At 53.6% G+C, this 27,922-nt stretch overlaps 1 protein-coding gene across 1 annotated transcript; it reads left to right on the forward strand.

Annotated features, from left to right (window-relative positions):
• The first annotated feature begins 1,401 nt into the window (after positions 1 to 1,401).
• Positions 1,402 to 27,362, forward strand: LOC144721358 (NUAK family SNF1-like kinase 1). The gene is made up of 7 exons (XM_078598921.1): positions 1,402 to 2,073; positions 14,698 to 14,818; positions 15,104 to 15,255; positions 18,554 to 18,619; positions 22,485 to 22,604; positions 24,134 to 24,266; positions 24,562 to 27,362. The coding sequence occupies exons 1-7, from the start codon at positions 1,795 to 1,797 to the stop codon at positions 25,788 to 25,790; spliced, it is 2,100 nt and encodes a 699-aa protein (XP_078455047.1). The 5' UTR covers positions 1,402 to 1,794; the 3' UTR covers positions 25,791 to 27,362.
• The last annotated feature ends 560 nt before the right edge of the window (positions 27,363 to 27,922 follow it).

Consider the following 27,922-nt stretch of genomic DNA (forward strand, 5'->3'; position numbering starts at 1 on the left):
CAACGAAACTGCTGTAATGTGTACAAAACACTCCTTAATGGGATTAAAACATCTGAATAGATAGAGCAACGCAGAGCTTGGCCAATTGTGGTTAGTGTCGGCTCGTCACCGCGTGGCTGGTACCTTCCCAAGCCCGCCAGTCTCATTCCTCAGCGATTGTGAGATTTTCAATTTGCACGAACGATGCTACACTTAAAGCTGCACATTATTTCTGTACGGTGTTATTATTATTAATGATGATGATGATGTATGTGCCGCAGCGAACGGCAGCACATAATCCTTACTTTCGCCCGACGGGGACAGGGGGAAGTCGACGTTTCGTTTTTCATCGATTGACCTTCATGGTGGCAACTATCTGGGGGTCGTGGCAACGCGTTGGTGCTGCACGTGCACTCCTAGAGCCGACCAATCAAGCGGCTCAGATTGATACCGTAAACGCTGCGCGGATTCCAAATTTTGCTCAGTCATCACAAGGTTCTGACTGGTCCAACGAGGCTCTTTGGACCGGTTCTGATCGTGCCTGTACAGTTGACGGCCCCTGGATGAAGGCCTCCCCACGCCGTGCCGATCACGGGTGTTAATTGTGTGTCCATACTTCTGCAAGATGGTCAGTGCGGGGAGCGGGTAAGATGGCCCAGCACTGGAATTGATGTATTACTCGCCACTGATGTTAACCGTGGCCCGGAATCTAGCTCACACAATACCCGCGTTCGCTACGCCTAATCGCTAAACTCTACAAGATACACGCGTAAGTTTATACACAGTGCAGTTCTGTAACAAGCCTGCGTGTTCTGTATAGTAAATCATTATTTATGGGATTGAGCGACCTCAGTTCGATTGATTCCTGGTGGTGGCGAACCGATCCTGCCCACACCGCCATGACCCGAGTTGTGAGGTAAGGCCCCAACCCCCCACACCGCCTCCCACCCTCCCCCCAACATGAGGAATCCATCCATCAGTGGATTGAGAATGGCTGGAACATATCAATCATTGGGGTCATGGAATATTTCGTATTTTCCGCCTGCGGGAGGGTGTGGGGGGGGGAGAAATATTTTCCGGAGCTCGGCTCCGGACACCTCCGGCTGAAATCAAAAGCTGCCGTGCATCAAAACTCGCTCAGCCGGGCCAGCAACAGCAGCAGCAAGAGCAGGATCAGCAGCAGGAGCAGCAGCAGCAGGAGCAGGATCAGTAGCAGGAGCAGCAGGAGGAGCAGCAGCAGCAGAAGCGGCAGCAGCAGGAGCAGGAGCAGCAGCAGCAGGAGCAGCAGGAGCGGCAGGAGCGGCAGCAGCGGCAGGAGCGTCGTCGTTGTTGTTGTCGTGCGGGAGTTTGTTAGAGGCGGGCTTGCCAGGGGCGGGGCCACATCATCACGGCGGCCTCATAAAAGGAGCGGCTCACCTCGACGCGTCTCAGCCACTCGCACACCGCTCCGAGCCCTGCGCAGCACGCGGGCGGGCCAGCGAGCCAGTCAGTCAGCCAGCGAGCGAGTGAGAGACCACGGGCGAGTAGACCCGAGCCCAGCGAGTGTCGGAGGGCCCCAACAAAGGGCGACGAGTTAAGAGGCGCAGTCTCGCCGAGAGGTTTTGAGAGCTCTCGGAGCATGATCGAGTCTAACGCATTGCACGCAAGCAGCAGTCGGTGCCTGACGGTTCTGTGACCCCCGGCCCGCTAATTGTATTCGCGTTGGAGAGGGCGCGAGCGGTCGGTCTGGTGGCAGGGTCGAAGATTAGTCGAGCAGTGAGTTTGTTGGACGCGCGGAACCCAGACCACCGACTTAGGAGACCTGAGCCCCGAGTCATGCTCCAAAACGGCAAATCGACGATGAATCGCCTGGTCCGAGTTCTGAGCAGCCGCCACAGCTTGGAGAAGTCTGCTGCGGGGGGCCCCCTTCACGCCGTGGGGGTCCCGTGCGATGGACCCGCCGCCGGGGTCACCGGCGACGAGACGAGGAGGCAGGCGGTGAAGAGGCACCAGCACAAGCACAACCTGAGACATCGCTACGACTTCCTCCACACCCTCGGCAAGGGCACCTACGGAACGGTGAAGAAGGCGGTCGACAGAGCTACGGGGATCAAGGCAAGTTCCCTCTCTCGCGCGCGCGCGCGCGCGCACAAAGATCACCCGTATAGCCTTCGGCAGGTTGTTGGGGCAAGTGCTGTTTAGCGAGGTGCGTGAAACGGCACGCTGGTGGGTGGCCAGCACCACGCCCGGCCGCCTTTGTCTCCCCGGTGAGCGGTGTTTACACACCGCAGCAGGGCACTCATTTGAGGCCGAGTCCACCTAGGGGAGGCCCAGGACCGACTCGCAACACACACGCACGGTGACACGTTGGGCTATTTCGTTTGTTGACACACGCGGCAGCATCGGCGAGTCGCGTGACCCCCTGATTTTCCAGGAGCGTCCTTGCCCACTCGTCGCGGGAGGGAGGAGGAGGAGGCGGTGATGATGATGATGATGACGACGATGATTGTTGCTGTTGCTGCTGCTGCGACGATTTATTATAATTGCGTGGCTCGCGAGACGGGCACGTGCAGACATGTCGTACCAGTCAAACCGGCGTTGTGCAAGCATCCATCGCAACCAACTCCACCACCACATAATTAACGCTGCCTGACGAGACTGTAACAAGGGACATGCCCCCCCCCCACCAACAGTAGCTTGCCGTGTAGTTTATCTTTTAGAGTTGTGAACAAGCGCCGATTCCTTAAACGCCAGTTCCTACAAGTTGTGCACCGTGCTCGTTAGACGGCCGTGTCTGTTTTACATTTCGCGTTAAGCGAGTCCCATTTCTGTACTGGGCTATGTTTAAGCTTCGTCAATGCTTATTATTGCAAGGGGGACTCGGGGGACGTGGAGGGAGGGAGGGCGGGCGGGTATGTATTGGCCGTAATGTCTCCGTGTGAATCATCCTCTCGACTTAAAGCAGACGCGGGAGGAGTGTATCGAGTCGGCGCGTCTATTCTCGGGGAGACCTGAAAGGAAATGCACGCGCCAAAATCAGCAATGTTTATTTAAATCGCCGCTGGGAGCTTCTTTGAGTGTATTATTATTGCTTTATTTTCTCGCCAAAGGAGAGACGTGCTCGCTGAACCCCCCCCCCTCGCCCCCCCCCCCCCAAAACCGTGTAGATTACGTTCGTCCAGCACTTCAAGTCGTAACCTTGTCGGCGAGAGAATTCCGTGTTTGTTTCCAAATTACGTTGTCATTGCTTACGCGATTGGTTCGGTTGTACCGGTGGACGGATGGTCGTGGTGGTGGTCGTGGCGGCTTCGTGCGGAGTCCATTGTCAGTGAAAATTCATGCTGACCCTTACATATTCTCGGCGCATTTGTATGTATATTCACGATAGTGTCATGTCAGCTCGAAGTTGTTGTTGTTGCCACTGTAGTTTTATCCACCCCTCCTGAACGCGTCCGTTCACACACCGCGGTGGGCGAATTATGCTTAATATTCCCGAACGCATCCAATTTATGGAAGCTCAGCAGGCGAAATGGAGCCTGGTTGATATGTTGGATGGAAAACCCAAAAGCGCCCGAGGAGAAAGCATTGCCGAGTGCCACTCCCCCGCATCGTAAGCGTGGGGGGGGGGGGTTCTCCGGGATTTCCCAATTCCCTTCGCATGAAAGCCAAAACACGCACGACAGGAATTGGCCAAACATCCCGATGTAAAATAGCCTTAAGGCTCATTAAGGCTTCACCAGGTGAATACATAGTATTGTTACGGATCAGTTGCTTACGATCTGGCTTTGTGTTCATTACACATCACTAATGACCAGACGATTGCTGTGAATTAACAGTTTTCCCAGACAGAGTTTGTTGATCTATTTAGCACCAGCCTCCAAGCTAAGAGCAACATTTATAAGTTGAACTGCGTGGCCAAAACTATGAGCACCCAGAGTGCAGTTCATCAAAATCCGTTTACGCGCACTGTGCTTCTGCGGCTCTCACCTCCACGCTCCCCTACCTTCACGCAGCCGCAGCGTGGTGAAGTATGGTCACAAGCCCCACAATCGGCACTTGCGTGGGGAGGCCTGCATGCAGCAAGGGGAACCGGGAGTGCCCATTGGTTGAACCTGGCAATTTCTGCTTTGAGAGTAGAGGAGGGAGTGTGTGGGATCTGCCATCGTGAGCGCTGCAGTAGCGAGATGTTAACTACCTCGCCTGGTGTACAGGAGGTCGTGGGTTCGATCCTGATCGCGGCGCTGACGCCTGTATATGTGGAGTTTGCGTGTTCTCCCCATGGTCGCGTGGATTTTTCTCCGGGTCCTTCGGTTTTCCCCTCCACATTTAGAAGCGTGCATTTAGAGTATTTGGCTGCTATAAATGTCCACGTGCCTAAAGCACTTCGTTGAGCTTTCATTTGTATCCAGGTCGCTACATAGCCCAGTGGGCCTTGCCTGGTAAAATAAAAACATATTTAGGTTTGAGTTTAGTTCTCGCTCTGAGCAGCTCCCATGAGAGCCCAGGGTGGTGGTGTGTTCATATTCTTAGGTTTTTTCGGTAAAGTCACGTAGGTACGTCACGTAGGTACGTGACTTTACCGAAAAAACCTAAGAATATGAATTCTTGCAGTCACGAAAGCTTCAAATCTAGAATTGGTGGTGTGTTATGTTGAACGAGAGACGGAGCCAACCAACAGGAGACGTTGAGGATGATGTTGCTATCATGTGCTTCCTCTGTTCGTAACACGCGGCGGTGTGGCGGTCGTGTGCCTCTGCGTTGTTGCTACGAGCGTTAGTGTTTTTCCCTCTGCTGTGATATAAAAAAAAAGTATTGCACAGAAGAAAGTGCCTTTGTGGGGAGATGCGAGATGTGGGAGCGGTGGCGTTTGTGGAGTCGCGGAGCCACGCCTGTTGTGGGTTAAAGGGGGGCAGGAGGTCTTGCGTTGTTTAACAAAACTTGCTCTCGGCTTCAGAGAGTCTGTTATTGCACGGCAATACATTGACATCACCCGTGAACTTTGGGCTGATTATTGCACTTAGGCTTGGTATTTAGTTGTTCAAGGAACACCGCGTACGTTCCAACAGACTGTCAAATGTTCAGTAGATATTGCCGGTCGAATGTGGTGGGAAGAGTAGGCCAAATACCCTCTATGGGAGCTATGTTGAGCTCCTCCTTGTGGAGGCGCCTCCTAGGAGCAGTGGAGTGAGCAAGATATTGGAGGGTTGCACCTTTAGATAAAACATCACATGTCAAGCATGCCACGATTCATTTACATGTCTTGGTTGACTGTGCATAAATGACATGTGATTATAATCATAAGAACTGAATCTTTTGTGGTTTCTTAACGCAGTATTTTTTTTTATAAAGGCTGAATTACATCCTGCATATTTCTGTTCCAACTCAGCCAAAGTGCGTGGCTTTTTTAAATCACATTTTAAATAAATACCTTTAACCTTTTTTCCTCTAATGTTGCACAAAACCCACCAAAAATGTGTCTTTTATGCCAAGGCATGTCTAACATGCCACAGAGGAATTGCTGCATTTATTTCACCTTATTGCTTTGCCCTAATGCTGCCACATGTTGGCTTAATATAGCCCGTTCCCCCGCTTCTGGAGTATATCACCGAGCCTATTTTGGGGCTGCTAAAGAATTCGCTTTTTTGAGATTGCTTGGAGAAATTGCTTGGCGACAGCTCGTAATAAAAACGTACCAGATGTTTACACGACTCGCTGTCGCTTCCACCCAGTTGCATGGCTTTGGACGCCACCACGGGGTAATGGCTTTTGCACGCAGGGCTTGGCAATCCGGAGGGCGCCAGTTTGATTTGAGCTCACGATCTAAATTATAGTGGGATCGGCAGGTCACGCATGGTGGGGTAAACGTGTGGGTGCGTCCACCTCTTCCAAGACGTTTGAACAACGTGGAAGAGTAGGCCAAATACCCTCTCTGTAGCTCAACTTCAGTGGAGGCCCTTTGGACAGCAGTGGAGTGAGCAAGCAATTGCAGGATTGCGCCTCTTATCTTTTTCACCGTGGCTCTGCTTTTGTGTGTATATGTGGCTGTAGTTCAACGTCTCTGCGCTGGAGTTGGTAGGTCATGTAGAGGTGGAAACATTGGGTGCATCACACACACACACAGACGGCGAGGACAAAGAGGCACTTGCAGGAGATGGTACAGCAAGTAGGGTTTTAAGCCATGTCGTGCAAAGTAGGAAGAGAATGTTGCAACGTGCTTGGGATTTTTCTCGACAAATCTTCCGTGTGGTTTTTCTCTTTTTAAACGGACATTCAATAAATACTGAACAAGGAACTGGCCAAACATTCCACGGCGGAATCTTTCGGCAAGCGGTCTCGAGACTTGTTGAAGTATCTCTCTGTGCAAATACAGCAATGTTTAATTTACAACTAAAGATGGATTTTCAACTGCGTGAAGCCCTAGCCAGATTATGGTAAGCTCTTAAAATAACACGTTACATACAATGGCACTTGGCAACGTCGCATATCCGACCGTCACGTATCCGCCCTGACCCACTAACCGCCCGGTGCAGGTATTAGCGCACGATGTAATTGGTCGTCTTCTAGAGACGTTCGCATATCCGACCTCGAATACCTCGGTCCCCAGCAAGTCGGATACGCGACGCTGTGCCACATTGACAGAAGGGTTTATGGGGAAACGTTCACCCATTTCTATGGCCGTGTGTGTGCTCACACGCGTGACGGTGGAGTGTGCGACGCTGCGTCCCGTCGTAACCTCCTCATTGAGCGCCTGGTCACAAGGGGTCCGCCGTTTGAAGTGTCTGCGTCCTGTACTCGTGCATCGCTCAAAGTCCTTCCCACAAACGCTTCAGTTTTTGTCAAAGTGTGCACTGTATTTCCTCGGCAAGGTTTTTTCTTGTTGCTAATGTTTGCCGTACGCGTCCCGGAAGCGTTTTCGGGTTGCCACGAACGCGTCGTTCGGCACGAAGGCCCGACGTTTCGCCCCACGTGCCGAGAGCTCCTTCGGGGAAAATCTCTGCGGCGCGTGGAGCGAAAACGTCGGCACGCGACGACGGCGACGCCGTCGGAGGGGGAGGCTCCGACGTTGGCACGTTCCGGCGTTTCGAGTCGCGCGAGGGAACGCGCACGGGGGGGGGGGTCATGGAAATCTTGCCGGAGGGCCCACTTTCGCGGGGAGCGGTCTCTGGACTGTCGGACATGTGGCGGCGGGGAGGCAGGCGCGCTGCCCGTCGTCAAGGGCAGGGTAGTTGGCGTGTCTGTTTCGGACACGGCAGATGCTGGCGTATCTTCATGCACACATTTTTTTATTTCCCCCCCCTCCCCACCCCCCAGCCGCAAGGTCGTGTCCAAGTCATTGGATGGGGGAAGCGTTTTTCGCCAAACGCTTCGGTTGGCGTGACAAACCGCCGTGCGGTGATACGCGAGACGTGTTAGTTGCCGCACGCTTTAAATAGAGCGGCTGACATTGTTCAATTAAATAAATGAAACTGATGGTAACCCCGTAGCGACGGGAGAGATTTACAAACAACCCGACGGCGATCAGGGGAATTTGTCGTGATTCACGTTTTGCGATTCGATTCAAGAATTGGGTAGTTAGTTAAAATAGATATATATATACTGCTGTGAATGTTGCAGCCTCTAGCTGCAGTGGTCCGTCACCCACAATACATAAACATCGACACACATTGCTTCTCACGCGATTTAGATTCGTGCATCCTGTCAACGTCGTCGTTGGATTAAAGTCTCTTCACACTGTGGCAGTAATGGTGGTTGTTTGGCCATACCTCACCATCCTGGGGTGGGCACAGGCCTGGTTCGGATAGCACTCCGCTCCGATGTTAGCCATGGCCGGGAATCAAACTCGCTGACAGCAGGCTCCTCGTGCACAAATCGCTGACCGCCGTGCCACTGTTCCAGCCCAATCGTACATACACGCACACGTGCGCGCAAATCATTTTCAAATGGGAAAATGTTTGCAAAGCTACGAGCCAAACAGTGCTGGGGGTTGTGCGTTTTGTGAGGGGGAAGAGGGAGGGTACGCTGGTTGGTGTTGTTCTAAACCTTGGTCACATGCTTGGCCTTTGAGGCCACCTAAATGGAATGGCCGCTTGAAGCTGTGATTACTGCCAAGCTCAAAGAGACTCGCAGACATTTCTCCCTCCTCCCCTGTTGTGTCTGGAGGGAATAGTGAAGTGTCACTTTACAAGACCTGCATGCCAGGCCAGGCCTGTGCTTGAACTCCATATCGGGTTTTGAGATGCTGGTCTCTGGAGTGCAAACCTTCTGTGCATCCAATTCCAACTTGGCAATCTTTATTTATTTATTTTTGAAGCATTTTTTTGTTTACATTTGTAAAGTGGTCAGCGAATATTGTATTGGGGAGAGGTTGGGTATGGGGTACACCATCATTGTCATCATCATATCTGACAAATCTACTGCTGGATGAAGGCCTCCTCAAGCCATCACCACCTGCCACACAATCCTGTGATATAACTTTTTACATGGCTCTTTCACACCAGATGATTTTGGGTATGGGAAGAGCTGTTATATACACACACATTTAACAAAAAACACCAAAAACCATTGAGACTCTGAGATTGTTGGGTGTTGGTGGAACCCAACACCGTGGTTCCTGCCCCGCACCTCAACCCCTATCAATAACCCGCACACACCTGTGACCCCGTGACCTCTCCAACCGTAACTGCTGCCCGCAAGAGGTGCAGCCCTAAACCTGAAACCAACATCACGGCAACGTCACCAGCCGCCGCAACGGATTCGTTGCCTGGCAGTGGTCCTAATTGTGTGTGTGTGTGCTTGGTGCCATCGTGTGTTTTAATTACCGCGTTGTCAGGCTGTGCAAATAAAAGTAATGCGATGACTGACCCCCAATAACCCACTGGACTACCCTTGAAACCCCACAGACCCTCCCACCCCCACCCGCCACGCAGGTGCAGGAAGTAAAACATATTTTCCAGAACTCAGCCCCGGACAGCTCCGAGCTGAAATAATGCCCCGGTGATGACGACCCTAAAGGGAAACCGAGAACCGCTCCTGACGCTCCAAAAATGTTTCGGCCAGGGGATTGCTAAAAGCCACGGGGCGTAATTGCAGGGGGGTGGGTGTGGGTAGGGTTCCTCTTTGCCTCCGGGCTTATCTCCCCGCTTCTCCTGGCTGCTTTGAGGCTTCATCGTGAGCCGCGGCTACCCCAAGGGGAGGTGGAGGGGGAGGGGGAAGCTGCTCTACGCACGCGAGCCACCTGTCCGCTCGGGCCGTGTCGGGTTGCGAGGCTTGGGGCCGATTTGGCGTCGGTGTGGTTTGCGATCACCACCTGCCACCTATTCCGAATTGTCGACTCTGACTGCAGGTGAGACTCGGACTGAAGGTGATACTCTGACTGAAGGTGAGACTCTGACTGCAGGTGAGACTCTGACCGCAGGTGAGACTCTGACTGCAGGTGAGACTCTGACTGCAGGTGAGACTCTGACTGCAGGTGAGACTCTCACTGCAGGTGAGACTCTGACCGCAGGTGAGACTCTGACCGCAGGTGAGACTCTGACTGCAGGTGAGACTCTGACCGCAGGTGAGACTCTGACCGCAGGTGAGACTCTGACTGCAGGTGAGGCTCTGACTGCAGGTGAGACTCTGACTGCAGGTGAGACTCTGACTGCAGGTGAGACTCTGACTGCAGGTGAGACTCTGACTGCAGGTGAGACTCTGACTGCAGGTGAGACTCTGACTGCAGGTGAGGCTCTGACCGCAGGTGAGACTCTGACCGCAGGTGAGACTCTGACCGCAGGTGAGACTCTGACCGCAGGTGAAACTCTGACTGCAAGTGAGACTGACTGCAGGTGAGACTCTGACCGCAGGTGAGACTCTGACCGCAGGTGAGACTCTGACTGCAGGTGAGACTGACTGCAGGTGAGACTGACTGCAGGTGAGACTCTGACCGCAGGTGAGACTCTGACCGCAGGTGAGACTCTGACTGCAGGTGAGACTGACTGCAGGTGAGACTGACTGCAGGTGAGACTCTGACCGCAGGTGAAACTCTGACCGCAGGTGAGACTCTGACCGCAGGTGAGACTCTGACTGCAGGTGAGACTGACTGCAGGTGAGACTCTGACCGCAGGTGAGACTCTGACCGCAGGTGAGACTCTGACCGCAGGTGAGACTGACTGCAGGTGAGACTCTGACCGCAGGTGAGACTCTGACCGCAGGTGAGACTCTGACCGCAGGTGAGACTCTGACCGCAGGTGAGACTCTGACTGCAGGTGAGACTGACTGCAGGTGAGACTCTGACTGCAGGTGAGACTCTGACTGCAGGTGAGACTCTGACTGCAGGTGAGACTCTGACTGCAGGTGAGACTCTGACTGCAGGTGAGACGGACAAAGGGCAATTTGAGGGTTGTCCTGGAAACAAGCTTGGGTAACCCGACAAAATAGCGCTGTTCGCGAAAGCAGGACTTGTGTTGGGCATTGGTCAATTAAGTGAAACAATTAATTTATATTAAAATGTATTGTGCTGCCAAGTGTGCGAAGGTGATGCAATAAATAGTATCACAGGTGAATTGTAAAGTCTCAAATTAAGCTGGCATGATTTATCAAGTTGTACAAAAGTTATTATCTAATGCTGTGGTTGATTATGGGTAAAATTAGCTCACCAGACTATATGGGCCTTCCGCACCGGTGTTTGCTAGCTGCATTTGTTTAGGCAGGGAAACTGCAGACCCGTTCTGACTTTGCGAGTCCCATCGACGGAGTGCGGCCTGTTCGGCAAAGTTCCCTGGGTGTCCACTCCATTTTGAGTTGTCTCTCTTTCATCACGTCCGATCTCAGCGAACGAGCCCCCTTGGTTCAGTCGAGATCGACCTGCGCACTGGAGTCACTTTTGTTCCACGCAGCACACATCACCTTGACCTGCGCCTGTCTGACCATCACGAGTGCTCGCGCCCTTGACCCGGTGGTACGCTGGGAGCCACCCAACCAGCCCGAACCAAACCCCCTCTTCTAGCGACGACTCGCCTGCTGTTTGTGGAACCCAGATAAGTGCGTGCACGAGGCTCGGCCAAGCTAAACATTTGCACGCGTGCACGCGTTAACCTAGCGCCTTTGTTCAGGGACAAGTTTATTATTCAAAGAATGCAGTTTAGCTATCTGTGTTGGCAAATTCAACACTTTTTTGAAAGCTCGGCTTATTATGAGCTCCACGATCTTGGAGCAAAAACAAACAAAAAACGATTTGGCGGCCAAGGAGCTGTCAAGATGAGAACGCGTCGAAGTCCTGCAGGGAGCGCGTCATGGGACGGCCACGTCAGCACAACCGCGAAAGCCTTGTGCAGTCGCGATTTAAAGAGCGCCCCCCCCCCCGATTTCAAATGCCACTCGCCCATCGCCCTCGTTGTTTCGCATCGTTTATCGCTGAACCCTGCAGAGGGGGGCGACATCCGTTGCGCGGAGTTTTCACCACGTGCGTCGGCGCCCCCCACGGTGCCGTGCGCGACGTTTGTTGGACGTCGTGCGGCGGCCCTGGTGCCATCACACGCCGTCTCGTGGCGGGTGCCAGGCCCGCGACACGAACCGGCGCCGTGAAAGCGCCGTGAACTTTTGAGCACGAGGGCGTACTCCGCAACGCGCGCGGAATGTGATTTTTGCTTCGGCGATGCAACATTTTTCTGCCGATCTTTCGGCTACGTACCCAATAATAATAAAACTGTTGAATAAATAAATAATAATGATTCCAGGGTCACATTTAATGCACCGCACACAACAACACCCAGAAGCCAGAAACTCGCTCTGTTGCTCCGTCGCGCTCGACAAAAGGTTTAATCCTGGGCCGCTCTTGTGGTTCACCGTCTCTGTTACCAGTCACAATACTTTATTGTTTTTTTCTTCTTCCATATCGTGCGTAATACAATAACGGCTTATGCACGTTCCTTGCACCGCACCAAGGGTGTGGGACTGTTTGCCAGCCTTGAAGGTTGCTGTTTGGCGCAGTGGCCGAGTGGGTGCACGCCCGTGTGCTTGCTTGCGCGTGCAGTCGTGCGCGACCACCCCGAGATCCCGCACCACCTCCTCGTCGTCTCTTATCCGACGACGACAATGATGATGATGATGATGACGACAATGATGACGACAATGATGATGATGATGACGACGACAATGATGACGACAATGATGATGACAATGATGATGATGACGACAATGATGATGATGACAATGATGACGACGACAATGATGATGATGGCGACTGGCGATGGTGGCAATGATGATGACGACAATGATGATGATGACAATGATGACAATGATGATGATGACAATGATGATGATGACAATGATGATGATGACAATGGTGATGATGACAATGGTGATGATGACAATGGTGATGATGACAATGGTGATGATGACAATGATGATGATGACAATGATTAAAGACGACGACAATGATGACGACGACAATGATGATGATGATGACAATGATGATGATGATGACAATGATGATGATTACAATGATGATGATTACAATGATGATGATTACAATGATGATGATGGCGACCGTGGCGACGGTGGCGAGTTGACCAGCAACGGTTTCCATGCTCACATCACGGTGGCCGAGTGAGCCAGTGGACGGCGACCTGTTCTTGATCATTGTCCGTCGGTCGCGGTGATGGCCGCATCTGCTGTGCGGCGCTCTTTTGTGTCTCAACACGGGCCATTGTTTCCAGGGGGCAAACAACGGCAACCTGTGTGCCTCTTGGCCGCCGTGACATCACGACAACACGCACCACCAGCCCTATCCCCCCCCCTCCCCCTCAAGTGGCGATGTTTGCACACCGCACCAGCGACTCGTTTAAAACCGAGTCATCTTAGGGGGGGGAGGACCAGGACCGGTTCAGATACTCAGCACTCGATGTTCACCGTGGCCGGGAATCAGACTCAGGTTTCCAGGTTCATAGCGCAGTGCTCTTACCACGATATCACTGCTTCGAGCACCTCCCAGGGCCGTCTGCTTTATGCATGTTGTTGACATTATTTTGCGCCGTACGTAGCCAACCGTGCTAATCGGAGTTGCGGGGGAAGGACAACAAACCACACACAAAAATCAGTTCTAAACAAAAATAGTTTTCAACTTAGATTTCAAAGTGCACAGCTCCGGTGGCTTCCTAGTATGGAAAGGAAGACGTGTTCCACACGGAGCGCAGAAGCGAATATTAGCCCGGCTCGAGACCGCTGGGCCCCCTGGCACTGTCAGCGAGCGCCTATTAAGGGTGGTGCCGGAGCCAAACGGCAGGCGCCAAGCCCCACCTCGCGGTGCAGTGGCAGCAGGAAACGCACCGTCTCCGCCACTCAGCGCCGTCGCTATCTCCCAACCCGACATGGCATTATCGTTCCACGACCCTCACTGACCCTCGCATTATCTCCACGCCAGCCATATATTTAGACAATTACCCGTTGCCTGCTCCGGGGGGGAGGGTGGGGGTCGAGGGTTGTGGGGGGGGCGTTCGGGCGCTGATAAGGAATTCACCCTGGCATTGGCTTCATTGGAATTTGGGAATGCAAGGGTCAGGCCTTCGTGGGGGGGAGCATTGTGATGCGACTAATGTTTAACTGGAAGAATGCCGTGCTCAGGATTACCATTATTGTTTACCCATTTAATTTTAAACAACGGTTAATGATTGGAGCGTGCGGCGGGGGGGGGGATGACCGAGTGTTCTGCCAGGGTCGGTGGGCCACCTGACGGGGTTGGAGGCGGTCTGCAGGGCGCCTCCATGCACCCGAATCGCCTCGCCCGATCGCGCGCTGCACTTGACGGACGAAATGTTAAAGCACATGCCGTTCCTGACAGCTCCAATTACCGCTCATGACAGGCGGCCCAGATGTGCGCGTGTGTGCCCGCTCCGACGCTTTTCGTGCGCCGCTTGCTGCTACTGCCGCTGCCGCTGCTGTGGCAGCTGTTGTCGAACAGGTTGGGCTTGTGCTGCAGCGCCAAATATTAATAATAATAATGTGGTAACGCGTTTTCCTCGGGCAGAAGTGCCCCCCTCCCTCCCACCCTCCCCCGATCGTTCCAGCTCGCGCGTTGGCCGTCGGGAATGTTGAGGTTCGCCGTCCCCCGTGTCTCCATTGCAGGGTGGTCCATTTCGAGATGCCCCACTGGTTTCTGTGAATGGCCCTTCTTTATTTACCTACGAGTGACAGATGGCAAGCATCCACGTCTTGCAAAGAGAGGGATGAGTGTTGACATACGTGAGGAGCGTGTTGCGATTGATGGGAGAGATGCAGAGGGTTTTAATTAATGTCGTTGTTGTAGTCTCCGTACGTGTACTGTCTTCTATTAGTATTTTAGTGGGGTGTCTGTAAATGGATTAGCCTTTATTAGTTAATATTTTGAACAATGAGTGATAGTTGAGCAGAACTGTAGGACTGGCGTGGTGCCCACCCCCCTCATGACAATGACGCGATGTGCCCCCTGGCACACGTCTGCATCTGCAGTAGGTGTACACGTGGCATTGTGGTCCGCATGAATTGTTTAACCAGTACAATACAGCATTTATATATACAACAAAAAAATACCTCACTAAATATTCAGAGAACAATTTCACAAATGGGTCAATTACTGTAGCGGCGGTGAAGTCATCGTCGGTGAGCGGACCCTGCGCCATGAGCAAACGATGAGCGGGGCGAGGTGTTGCGTCAACGCGCGACGGTGGTGGCTTGCCGGAGGGTGACACGGTGCCCTCTCGCTTTGTTGCTGCGACCAAACAGGTGGCCATCAAGTCGATCCGCAAGGACAAGATCAAGAACGAGCAGGAGTTCAACCAGATCCGGCGCGAGATCGAGATCATGTCCTCGCTGCGCCACCCACACATCATCAACATTTCCGAAGGTACCTCGTCGCACGCACGCACCAATGGAGTGGCTCCAGGGTGTGCAGGCGGTGCAACTGAGCCGGGGCCGGAGGGTGCCGGAGGGGCCCAGGTGTGGGGCAACAATACGAGGGGGGGTAAATTAGACCTGGGAGGGGGGCCCTGTCTCATTCCGAGCATCGGGAGACCACGCCAATGACGCTGCGCCACTGACGCACCGATGGACGGGCGGACGGAGCCGTCGCCGCCGCCCCCCCACCCACCCACCTCTGACCCGCCGGTGTTTCCATTTTTTTGCGACGCAGTGTTCGAGAACAAGACGAAGATCGTGATCGTGATGGAGTACGCGGAGAGCGGCGAGCTGTTTGAGCACCTGCGCCGGCGGAAGGCGCTGTCGGAGGAGGAGGCGAGGAGGCTCTTCCGCCAGATCGTGTCGGCCGTGCACCACTGCCACGCCGTGAGTCCCCCCCCCGCCCCCCGGGTCATCGCGCTGCCGCTGCCGCTGCCGGTCGCCCCCCAACGGTCCCACCCTCGCGGGGGGGGGGGGCAGAAAAAGGCTGCCCCCCCCCCCCAAGGCGTCGCTCGCCGCGCTCGCAGCTTCCGCAGCGCCAGGCTTGCATCCAGCGTCCTCGATGCCGAGAGAAGCCGCCACTCTGTTGTGAGCGGAGTTGCCAGGAACAAGCGTTATGTCGCTCGGCTAGAGGACGCTGTTGTCGCCGCGATTTAATAAAGGTACGGAACTAAGACGAGTAGCTTTCAATGAACTTACCAGTCCTATGAGGTTATTCCTACTCTGTTGATGCCCTTGGATGGAAAAAAAAATATTAAGAGTGGTCACAACAATGTTGGCCATGCCAGCCAATTCAGGAAGGTTATTCATTCACCTTCCATCTACGATAATGATTAACAACAGAGGCATTTATTTACTTCACAAGAGTCTCGCGACTCTTATCGAAGGGTGGCAAGGGGCGGCACTCCGCTTCGGCGCGATGTTTGGCCAGTTCCGCTGATGGGTGTTTTGGAAGAAAGAGAGCAAGAGATAGAGTTAAGCGTGTCCGGTATTTGGGCTACGTCGTCACAGCCGCGTTAGTAGGGGGCGGCTTTGCTGAGACATCGTCGCGGCATTTCGAGTGTGTGGGAGTGATTCAGGCTGCTGTCCGGTCCCTATCACTTGATTACGAGTTTTAGGAAACACCACCCGATAACAAAGATTTTAGTCAACACTTCCAGCGATGCGTCATTTTCCATTTTAAAGCTTTAGCACCGATGCCACGCTACCGTTGCAGTGTGTGACGTTGTTTACCTGCGTCAGCCGCACGCGCAAACATGTGTTCGTGTGGTAATCTGGGGGGGGGGGGGGGGCGTTCATGCACCTGAAAGATGAGAGGCGTGAAAATTCCGGTGTGCAGTTGGGTAATGACAGTGTCTGTGAGCTCAGTGCTGTGGCAGGTGACAGACGCACAGGGAAGGAAAGTGACTTACAGGGAGGCTACTCTTTTGATCGCTTGCACCCCAGGATCAATCCGAAGATCTCATATTCCCTCTGTGACGATGTCTCCTATAATCGCCGGTTACTGGCGGATAATGGAAGTAACCCCAGAGGTGACAGCCAATTCGTCCTTTCTATTCGTACGCTGCTGATAGAAGTGGTCGCACGGTGGGCACCAGTTTGATTCCAGCCCCAGGGTAACATCCATGCACGGATAGGCGCAGACAATCTGATCGGGCAGAGCTCGCCAATCAGAAGTCTTCACTTGTGCCCAGTTGTATAAGGACGCCTCTTAAACACGAACTAACCGTGACAACACGGTTTTTTTTACGAACAGCCGAGATCGGTTACAACCCACAACGGCAAATATTTGTCGAGTCACACAACTCCATCACGCGCCGCTTGGCGGGTCACGCTCTCGACCAGCAGAGTCGGTTTGTGTTGTTTGTAAGGGCCCTGGCTTGCGACTGCGATTGCTTCAATCTGTGGGCATTGTTGGTACAAGCCCCACCTCCTGGGATTGTTCGCGGGTCCTATTTATAGAGCCCCCAACCGCAACCCCACGACACCACCAGCAACGCGGCGTCTCAAATGTTAGCCGTACAGATGCCACACTCGCCGTGGCTGCGGTGATATCGACTTAGCCCTATCGACGCGAATCCTGGCTCAAGAGTCCCACCGATGGCTTGCGCTGCGGCAGCAGCTGCTACTAAAACTAAAGCGAGACAAGATCGTTCTCCCTGGCTGGGTTTACTGGAATAGGAAACGAATTCCGACCATTGGTGTGACGAGTTGCTACGGCGTTCGAATGCTATACAAGGTGCTCGATGCCAGCTGGCAGATGCAAACTCGGCCTGGCCTAGCTCCCTGCTACGTTTGACAAACATCCAGGTTCTTTGCTGCACAAAGGTGTGGTGCTCTCAAGCAGCAGGAAGGCCCATCTCCCATAATGCCTTGCATGCGTGGAATGTGGCGAAACTACAATGCATAGTCAACATACGGCCGGTCCACTGCTGGATGAGGGCCATGTTGTTCTTGGGGGTTATTTTCGACCATACTTCACCACGCTGGTCAGTCCGAGTTGGTGAAGGGTGTGGTGGTTGGGATGGACGATGTTTTCTCAAATGTCAAATTAAGACTGCGCTGATTCATCAGTGAAAATCTTTACTTACCCGTGATTCATATGAATTTATCAAACTTGTTTATATCTCGAGGAGTGGGGGAGGCCCAGGGGCGGAATGGCGGTACAGTGTTTAGCATAATTTTATTTCTACGCAATTAAACAGACTCTTGCATCATAACCTAAATGTTCTACCGGTGCAGCTTGTCGGCAGTAGCACGGGGGAGACAAAAGTGGCCGGGTCTGTGTGGTGCTCATCACGTGACCCAACCCCCCCTTCCCCCCACTTCGAGAGAGAGCTGTGTCAACTTAACAGGCGCTTCCTAACAACACCTAACCCAGAAACATTCGAGGCTACGTGGGGGGATGGTTCCTGTTGTGCGTGCGCGTAGGTGTGTGCTCGGATACGGGCGCTGCTATTGCGCTATTGCGTGTTTGCGTGTTTGCGTGCGTGCTCTAAACGTCATCGCATTTGCATGCCGCGCAAAGCAATTGAAGAGCGCAAGAAGGCGGACGGGAATGGCTTTTGAGTAAATGTATCGTGGTGGGGAAATGTCAACGATGAGTTCGCACCTCTGCCGCCACCCGGCCATTGAGTCTTGCATTTGTTGGAACGGTGGGGCACACAGAGGCTTTGCGCGCTGGCAACCGGCCAAATTCCACCGTGCCGTTTCTTGACTCGGTCTGTTGGGAATTGTTTTGCACGATGAATAAATAACTTGGGTAACACGTCGAGTGAGAGCTGTGGGGGGCGGCGGCGTGGGGGGTGGGGGCGCAGTGACGCGATGGTGCACCGCCAACAAAATCGATTGGCGAGTGATCCGTTAACTCATCCTGGCCACCCCATCACCTTGACCAACCCGTAGTGACCAGTATGGTGAAGTATGGTCAAACAACGCCCATAACCAACACAGCAAGGGGGGGGGGGTGCCTTCACCCAGCCGTGAAAAGACCAAGGAGCCGTGCATGTACATTGACCGCAATCGCCCCAGCTTCTCTTCGTAAGCCTCGTCAGTGATACTGTCCATATATAAAGCTGGGTTGTAAAATGCCAACAGTGTGTTTATCCGTAGTTATAATTGCATTTCAGTGTAATTACCATCGTACTGTTGTCTAACGAACGCCCCTTCGTGCATCCTCCGGCAGAACGGAATTGTCCACCGTGACCTCAAGCTGGAGAACATCCTCCTGGATGAGAAGTTCAACATCAAGGTACCAGTGGAGGAACCCCTCGACATGTCAAAACTTTTACCTGCATTTTTAATATCTCGCGACATCTGAACGTCTACTGTCACCTCGCTAGAATTTTATACATTGAAAGTGGGGGGCCGCCCACCCATCCCCCCCCTCATTTATTTTTTCAGCTGATGGGCCCCCACCACCACTTGGTGAGAGTGGAGGTGCTGGCCCATGAAGGCTTTGCGGGAAATCTTGTCTTGGTTCATCTTTGCTGCCAGTCATCTCAGTCTGCCCCGTGACCCCGTGACCCCCTGCCAGCGGGCGTTCGACCCTTCACGGTGGCCTTAAAGTGCTCACAGCCTGGCACGAGGGCCGTGGTGACGTCACCGCCACTTAGTGGCGATCGGTGGTTGTTGTTACTGCTACCAAGGAGGCTTTCGTCCGATGGTGCATTGTTGTTGTAGATGGGAAGTTAATGCAAATGTGTTTTTTATATTTGTTGGTTAGATGTCGTAACGTTTCATTTAAATGCACTCAACACTTCCGTCAATCGGTGTGCTTGGCATGACAAACGCGTCGATTGGTATGTTAATTGTGTTTTTCTAATATATGTTAAGTAAGTATGAGCGGGCATGCATAGCAAACTAAATCATTATTAAATATTGAATGGCCTGTCTGTCTGCTTTCTGTGATAATGAACTAATGATCCTTGTTGTGAAAGCGAGAAAATAACATTTATCACTTTTTGGAAGTTGACTAAATCCCCCCCTGCCCCCGTATACATCTGCCATTCCTATCTTAAAATAAAATAAACCACGTTCGCAAATGACAGACGGTAAAGTACCGGTTAACGAATAAAGTATGCTCAGGTGTGGTTCAGGTATTGGGTGATTCTTCAGCCCCTGGGTTCTTGGCCAGCAATGCAAAGCATGCAGCAGTTGTTATTTTTAATCAGTCTCTCCCTGCAGGGCAGGTGACTTTAAGCGTTAAAATGACCACCTTGGCAGGAACGCTGCCGTGCAGTAATGGTTAGGGCCACTGGGCCTGCGGTCTGGAGGTGGCCGCTTCGATCTGTTGTACGTGTGCGCGTTGAACTTATTTCGCGCACTACGTAGGTAACCGCGCTAATCGGAGGGGCTGGGGAAGGACAACAACACTAAACACAAAAAGCAGTTCTAAAGAAATTAGTTTTCAATCCAGATGATTTAAAGGTTTCTTAACTCCAGTGGTTTCCTAATATCGGAAGGAAGAGTGTTCTAGACGGCCGCAGAAGGGCATCTGAACGCACGCGATGCGGTGAGCGGCTTTGTTTGATGGCCAGCCAAGAGCTGCTGCTGCGAGGATGGCTGGGGGTCAAAACATTGGCGTGGGGTGGGGGGTGATGGGGGTCTCTTAAAGCCCTCCCGTCACCTCTGTCCACCCAGCAGCATCACCCGCGTACCGCCCACGGTTAGTCTGCGGTTAGATAAAGTATGGAGTACGCTCCCACCTCTTCCGAGACGTGTGGTCAGCTGGACGGGTACGACCATAATGACCCCTCCCATGGGGTTGGGGCCACCGCGAGTGTGGGCCCTGCGACCAGCAGTGGCATGCGCAAAGTGCGGTAATCGCGGGGCCCTGCACCATTTACCTTTTAGCCCGTGGGGGTGCCCGGCCGAGTTTAAACATTATAGCCACGATTACTGCCTCCTTTCGCAGCGACGCCTCAATTTCAACTAAAAAAAATGGGGTTAACGACTGGGTGAGAATTCCTGGTCTGCTGACATCATTGGGGTGGGGGGGGGGATGAGCTTAGTTTCACTCCTCCCAGGGGTTTGTGGCCACGCTCACGGCTCGCTTATCGACAACCGCTCTTAGCAACCGACCGGCTGCAAGACGCCCTTAGCGGTCGATCTCCAGAACGAGCCCCCTCCACCGCCACCCCCCACTCATCCCCAAACTTCCCCGCCGACAACATCCAATTAAGACAAATGCAATTCCTCGTGCGTGTGGCTTTTGTATAGCAACGTGTAGGCCCGTGTCCAGATCTGATAGTCTGACAGCACGGCCTCGGGGATCGGGGGTCGTCGGGGGTCGTCGGGGGTCGTCGGGGGGAGAAGCTGCACGCATGTCTTCCGTGCCTCCGCTGAATTTAAGGCGAGCTTCGAAATGGAGAATCGGCAAAAATAAACAACATGAATATGTATGTTTCATTTCTTCCTGCCGGTAACGAGTTCAGAAGTTGCAGTCGCTTGGCTCTCGCGTTGTAAAGCAGATGACGCACGCGCGACAAAATTAAATCGCAGACCCAAGCACCCCATAAACGTGTTCGGGGCTGTTAACTGTAATTGAGGCAGGATCAAAGCCAAGCTGAACGACTTCATGATGACAGTGACATTATTGAATCAAAATATTTATTTATCCTGGAGAAATCCGATGAGCTGTGAAGCTCTTTCTCACAGATGTCCAGTAGGGGCTGGTCACAAAACTACAACAACGAGGAATACAAACACACGATAAGGAGTGCAAAGTGTAGGACATTGGACGAAAGTAATTGTTGCCTGGGCGGGCCGCGTCGCTAGAAGGGGCGATGACCGGTGGTGAAGACTGACTATGGAGTGGCAGCCAATTGAGAGAATGTACCCGAGAGGAAGCAAGTCCACCGTGGAGGTGGAGAGATACATTTGGCTCCTCTGTTTGTGTTCATATGTGGATCCCAGATGGATTGTCATATCACACACCCATGAGAGATTGAAACGGCTTGTGGAGGCAATCATCCAGCAATGGTTTGGTGATGATGAATATGATGGTTGACCTGATCGTCCACGTGGTGCATATCTGTCCAGGGACTCATGTGCGCGGTGTGATCAGAACAGGGCCCTCCAGAAAAATAATCACCTGCATTACTTCGCGTTTCGCCCCTTGCCACGTGGAACAGCCCTTGGGCTTTTGGCATACTTGTCCGCGTGGGACTTTCCTTACATGGTCACGGGGCAGTGGAGGGCGGGGGGGAGGTGGAGACGCAGAAATCGCCCGTGGCGACGGCTCACGGGTTATACCTCGCTCAGCCAGGAGCCACCGCGTTCCTCCGTGGTGACGGTGGCGGCGCGTCTCCTGGTGAAATAGCAACGCGGCAGAATGCACTGCGTGGGTTTGTCGCCGTTGCCCTGCAGAGCTCCTTGTGGCTTTTTGCCCGCGTGCCGTTCGACACAACGTCCCGAGTCTTCTTGCTACACACGTGTGCTGGCAATTCTTGAATTCGGATCCCGAAGAAGCTCCCGGAACGTGGTGCGAAACGTCGGGCGTTGTGCCAACCGACGCGCGAAACAACCCCGTCGAGGAGCCGTAGAGGCAGGCGCTCACATGCACGCCTGGCAGGGCACCACTTTTGTCTGCGGTGGCCTCCTCGTAGGGAAGACGGCTTAGGGAGACATCGAAATGAGAAACGCTCACAATCCTGCAGCGAGCGCCTGCCAGAGCTCTATTCCGTGGTTATTTTTTCGCTGAACGCATTACGGTAATGAATTACTGTTGCCTGCGGGCCTCGGAGGAGAACTGTCGTTCCCCTGCACCTCCGATTTAGCACGGTTGACTGCGTATGGTGTGAAAGAAGTTAAATACATACGTACATTGACTCCTTGCACAGTGCTGTTGTTAATGGCCACAGGACAACATTGTCTGTAATGTGCCCGCCTTCGCAATAATGAAAAATATGGGTGCCAATTTCGCATGTACCCTTTCGAACATCAAAAAAATGCGGTTATGTCAGTTTTCTCGATTTATTATTTTTGCGCTCACGCCGCTGACATTGGCCGCCATGAATTGGCGACGCCTGGAAGGTGCTCGGCTTGTGTGCGGGCGTGCGAGGCGGCGCCGTGCGGATGAGTGAGCGCTCGGGTCTGTGCCTGTGTGCGTGCAGATCGCCGACTTTGGGCTGTCCAACGTGTACCACAAGGACAACGTGCTCGACACGTTCTGCGGGAGCCCCCTGTACGCCTCGCCCGAGATCGTGCATGGCAAGCCCTACTGCGGACCCGAGGTGAGCAGGACGATGCCACCGCAGCCACCACCACTAAGCCACCGCAAACACCAAGCCACTGCAACCATGCTCCCACAACCACGCCGCAGCCACCACCATAATCACCATGCCACCGGAACTCTGTTTCGGCCACACCACAACCGCACCATGACCACAGCGCAACTGCACCACAGTCAGATCACGGCTGAATATCTGAGCCGGTCAGGCACCCCAATCATTGTGTGGCTACACCGCTCGGAGTATAAAACACATTTCAAACAGATACTCGTAATGGATGCGCCACCCAACTATTGACGTTGTAAATTACATTTCTTACCAAGTATTGCACATCATTACATTACCTTTGCACGTCCTTTGATCACGCATGGTAATAGCCACCCTAACGTGTGCATGAGACTGCGAGTGCAAATTGGAAGTTAACTCTCTCTCTCTCTAAATGAATGCGGACACGATTAAGGGAAGAGTAATTGGGCAGCATTCACGGTTCATTAAGGGGAGCGGAACGAGCATTAGGGGGCCCTTGTACATTGCCGTAGCGGCGTGCTTTTACAGGCCAATTAGAAAGTAATTGCAAAGTAATTTACCAAGGGACTGCACTAAATGATGCAAGGTGCGATGTATCATTAAGTTTTCTTTAAAAAAAAAATCCTGTGGCTTGAGCTGAGATGGAATAGATTTATTGAATCCATCTGTGTGGATCTTTGAATATGACCTCCTCGCATCCGTGGGAATTCTCTCGGTACACGAGGCGCACGACCGATGTTTTTACGTCACTGCGGGCATCTTGGCTGCACTAATCGGGTACTGGAGGGGAATATTTTCCACCATCGAGCAACGCCGTGCTTCTAATTTGTTTCATCTCAGTCATTTCAGTCACTGCAAGGAAGCTCGCACACTGACTGAACTGTGTGTGTGTGTTGAATGTATGGCCCTTGCCAATGGTATTTTGAAAGTCCGAACCGGCCCTTTAATACTCATCGAGTTCTTCACTCCTGTCTTAATGAATGGGTTGATTCCATTTCCTGGTGAAATTTGACAGCCTCAGCTGTTTTGAATGTCATGAGGACGACAGGAATTGTGCAGGAATACAACAATGATGTTTCTTTACGCTACGGTGGCGAGATGTTAACTACCTCGCCAGGTATACAGGAGGTCGTGGGTTTGATCCCGACCCTGATGCCTGTATATTTGTATGTTCTCCCCGTGGTCACATGGATTTTTTTCTGGGTACTCACATTTAGAATCAACCTGCGTTTAGAGTATTTGGCTGCAATACATTTCTACATGATAAGCCACTTCGTTGAGCGATCGTTTATGGACAGGTCGCTTCTTTACAGCTCAGTGGGCCTTACCCGGTAATGTAAAAAAATGTTTTCTAGTTTTTTACAGTTTTTAACAAAGACTTTCACAAATGTGTTTTGGACGTTGCTGGAAATGAGAGGGCGGAGGGTGGCAGCGAGCGTGTGGATCGGCAGCCGTAACAAACCGGTCGCGTGGTGGTTTTTGTCCATGGCGCGCTTCGCGAGCAGGTGGACGCCTGGGCCCTCGGCGTGCTGCTCTTCTCGCTCGTATACGGCAGCATGCCCTTCAACGCCGACGACTTCTGCACGCTCATCAAGCAGATCTCCACCGCCGCGTTCCACGAGCCGAGCATCAAGTCAGGTGACTGGCACGAAGCAGCCCCCGTCCTCCACGAACGATGCGTTTTTTTCTCCCGTCGTATTTATGTCGTGGAGAATGGTAATCAGGAGATACATAATTGCTCCTGTCACATTTGTCTCTGCGTTTAAAAGTAAAATAATTGAGTTTACACAAGCCGTTTGCCGCACGGCCTTCTGGGAGCGCACCTGATTGGCAACACTGGGATGCGTTTACGGCGGAGCGCCGGGGCCGCACTTTGCTCGTGCGCCGACGCGAGCCTGACCGCGAGGACGCTCCCCCCCCCCAACCCACGCAGGAGCCAGCGAGCTGATCCGCTGGCTGCTAACGGCGGACCCCTCGCACCGCGCCACCGTGGAGGACGTCGCCTCCCACCCGTGGGTCAACGTGGGCTACGGCAGCTCCGTGTGCGACTGCCCGCAGGCCTGCTGCCGCCGCCAGTCGGCGGAGGCCTCAGCGGCCGCGGGCCTCTCCGAGGGCCGGTGCAGCCACGCGTCCAAGCTGCTGCCGGCGCACCAGAACGGCCTGCAGAAGTCCAGGAAGGAGAACGACATGACGAACCCTCACCAGCGGACGCCCTCCCTCAAGAAGCCCAAGGGCATCCTCAAGAACAGGACTGGGGAGAGCGGCCACCCGCGGGACGCCAAGGAGGCTCCCGCGGGACACTCGCCACCGTCGGGGACGCCATCCGACGGCAGAGCGGAGAAGACCTCCGCGGACAGACGCGAGGGGGCGGAGGAGCAAGCGGCCAAGATGCCGCGCAAGGGGATCCTGAAGAATCCTCAGCAGCGGGAGTCCGGCTACTACTCCTCCCCGGAGCGCTCGCTGTCCCTGGAGATGCTCGACATGGAGAGCGCCCCGGATCCGTTTGACGACGCGAGTTCGCCGGCGCCGGACGAGCGCCACGTGGACGAGCGGCTGCTGGCGGAGCCGCAGGGCAAGAGGAGCTCGAGCGACCGCAGCCTGGACACGGCGGGCGGCGGCGCAGCGGCGTCGTCTCGGCGCGCCACCGTCTCCATGGAGGACATCCTGTCGGGGGCTTGCCGCCGCGACGAAGACGGCGGCGGGGGCGAGCCGCTGTCGCGCTCCACCATCACGCTCAGCAACGACAGCATCCTCTCCAACGAGTCGTTCGACCTCCTCGACCTGCCGCGCCGCGACCTTGCCCGCTGGAATCAGCGGCGCAAGAGGCAGCAGCAGCGGCAGAACCAGCAGCGCGTGCGGGCGGCGCGCTCAGTGGAGGACCTGGCGGCCCCGGAGAGCCGGCCGCGCCGGCCGCGCTCGCTGGGCACGCTTCTGCTGGACGCCGACCCCCAGCGGCGGTGCCATTCGGTCATCGAGAGCTACGACGGGGAGCTGGACTGCGACGAGGGCCGGCGGGACAACCCGACGCTGGGCAACAGCCGGTGCTACCGCGTGCGCGGCGCGGCGTCGGGCGGCAGCGCGCGGTCGCTGCTCACCGAGATGGCGGACGTCACCGAGCAGTACCGGAGTGCCGCCAGCCACCGCCAAAGGGTCCTCTGTTGACGTCCGAGCCGGCGTCGAGATGTTTCGTACTCTCTGGGAATTGATCGATGTTATCATTCCTAGGTAGCCGGCTGGTGCCTTTATGGTACGTTCATTTTGTTCGAAATGGAAATAATACATTTCACGCGTTCGAGTGAGACTCTTATTCCTCTGGAAGAAAACGACGTCGTCCTCGTCATGTGCGAAAATAAATTCAAGAATGTGCACTCCGGAGGAACAGCTGATGATAAGAAAAGTTTCATCAAGTTGAGTACGGTTATTTCACAGCTTAGTTTATTACTTGAATGAATGACTTCATTTTCGGAGCCGAGTTAGCTCGCTAGCAACGGCTAACAACCACGCCTCGTGCGTACAACATCTGGACATCGCGCCGACGGCGAGACCTCGGCTCACGGCTGGACTTTTGTCTAGGAGGCCGCAGTGAACGCTTATAAATCTCAACGACAGCAAAGCCACGCGAGTAGGAACGTGCGCTCTGGACGTTGCTTGTCAGCTGCAGTCGCCCGCCACCAAAATTCGGCGTCGCACGAGCCTCGTCTGGCGCGTCATCGCACGGCGTCTGCACCGCGGCAAGGGACCGACCAACCGACATTGACCAGCGAGCGTCATCGTTTGTGAACATTGCGTAACGCGTATGCTCTGGTGTGGTCACAGCGTGGCGATCGGCGTCGCCCAGCCAAGAACTTCACGAAGCCACCTGCAAGAGAAGTGTCCTCTCCCTGTACATGCAATTGAAAGCACACGGAGGCTTTGTTGTTGTTGTTGTTGGTGGAGTCGTTGCCATCATTGACTTCGTTAAAATTAAGGAATATGTATACTGGGCACGACAGGATATGTTGATCAGCTATTTTGACGGAAAAAAACGCAAAAGCTCGCTGTTCTGTAGCATTATCTCTGTTAATTTATTCTGCGTTTAAGCTATTGTTGTCTAAGCTTTGATATCAATTAAAAAATACCAACGGGAGCCAATTTGTTGGATGCCCCGAACAGAGGAAAATCTTACATGATGTTAAACTGACCTAAATCGGGGCTTAATTTCAGCCGGAGCTTTCTGGGCCAGAGCTTCAGAAAATATTCCCGGGATCTGGTTGGTTGGGGAGGTGGGGGGGAGAGGTTTGTGATTGGGATTGGGAGCCCCCCTGGAAAATATCCCATGAGAAATTAAGCCATGGCCTTAACATTGCATTGAAGGGGCATTGTAACGATATGAACATTGTGTCCGCACGCAAGGTAGCCGTGATTTGTTGTGGGGGGGGGGAGGTGTAAGCAGATGAGTGAGACTCCCGCCGGGTTTAAAGGGCAACTTGTTTTTAGGGCCGATGTGCAGCGGGCCCGACACCGCTGCAAGCGGCGAGCGCCGCTGCTCGTGTAGGCTTCAGGACGGACGCGCCACCGCGCCGCAGCGGCCGGTCCGTAGCGATCATTAAATTATTTTCTCTAAGAATCGTGACGCTCGTCAACGTGCGAAACAACAGCCGCCGTGTGTCCTCTGTGTTGGCGCTGAGCTGCTTGTAGCATTCGGTGGTCGTTGTGTACAAAAAATAAAGTTTGTTTTGGAATTCAGCGCTGCCACATCTTTCTGCCGCTGTCGTTTATTTCCACACGGTCAGTCGCCTCGTCGATTCTCTGATCCAGTTGGTGGCAATTTCAGAGTGCACAGCCGACCTCGGAGAGTGAGGTGTGAGCGTGTGTAAGTTATGAGTGAGTGTGTGAGATTGTGTGGATTCGTGTGTGTGTGTATGTAAGAGTACGTGTGAGCGAGTAAGCGAGTAGAGAAATTGTGTGCGAGTTCGCGAGTGTGTATGAGATGGAGTGAGTGAACGAGCGCGAGGTGAGTTTACGGGCTGTGCGAGGACGAGCATTGCCTTGGAAAACAAGACCGTCTCTTGGCAGTGGCCACGTCGCCTCCATAATCACTGCGCGCACGCACATAGACCGCACAGTAGCCCGTGGCCAATGAACACGGGCGATCTCCTTGTGGTCCAACAACCCTGACGCCATGAGATCTCCTTTACCAGTGGCAAAATATAGTGATATGTTTTTACCCTTTCAACTGGTACAAAAACTGACACCTTTATACAAGGGATCATGTTTGCAATAACCACAACACAAGCAGGCAAAATGCAAACAAA

The sequence above is a fragment of the Lampetra planeri genome, chromosome 11 (assembly GCF_965212315.1).
Source record: "Lampetra planeri chromosome 11, kcLamPlan1.2.h2, whole genome shotgun sequence".
NCBI lineage: Eukaryota > Metazoa > Chordata > Hyperoartia > Petromyzontiformes > Petromyzontidae > Lampetra > Lampetra planeri.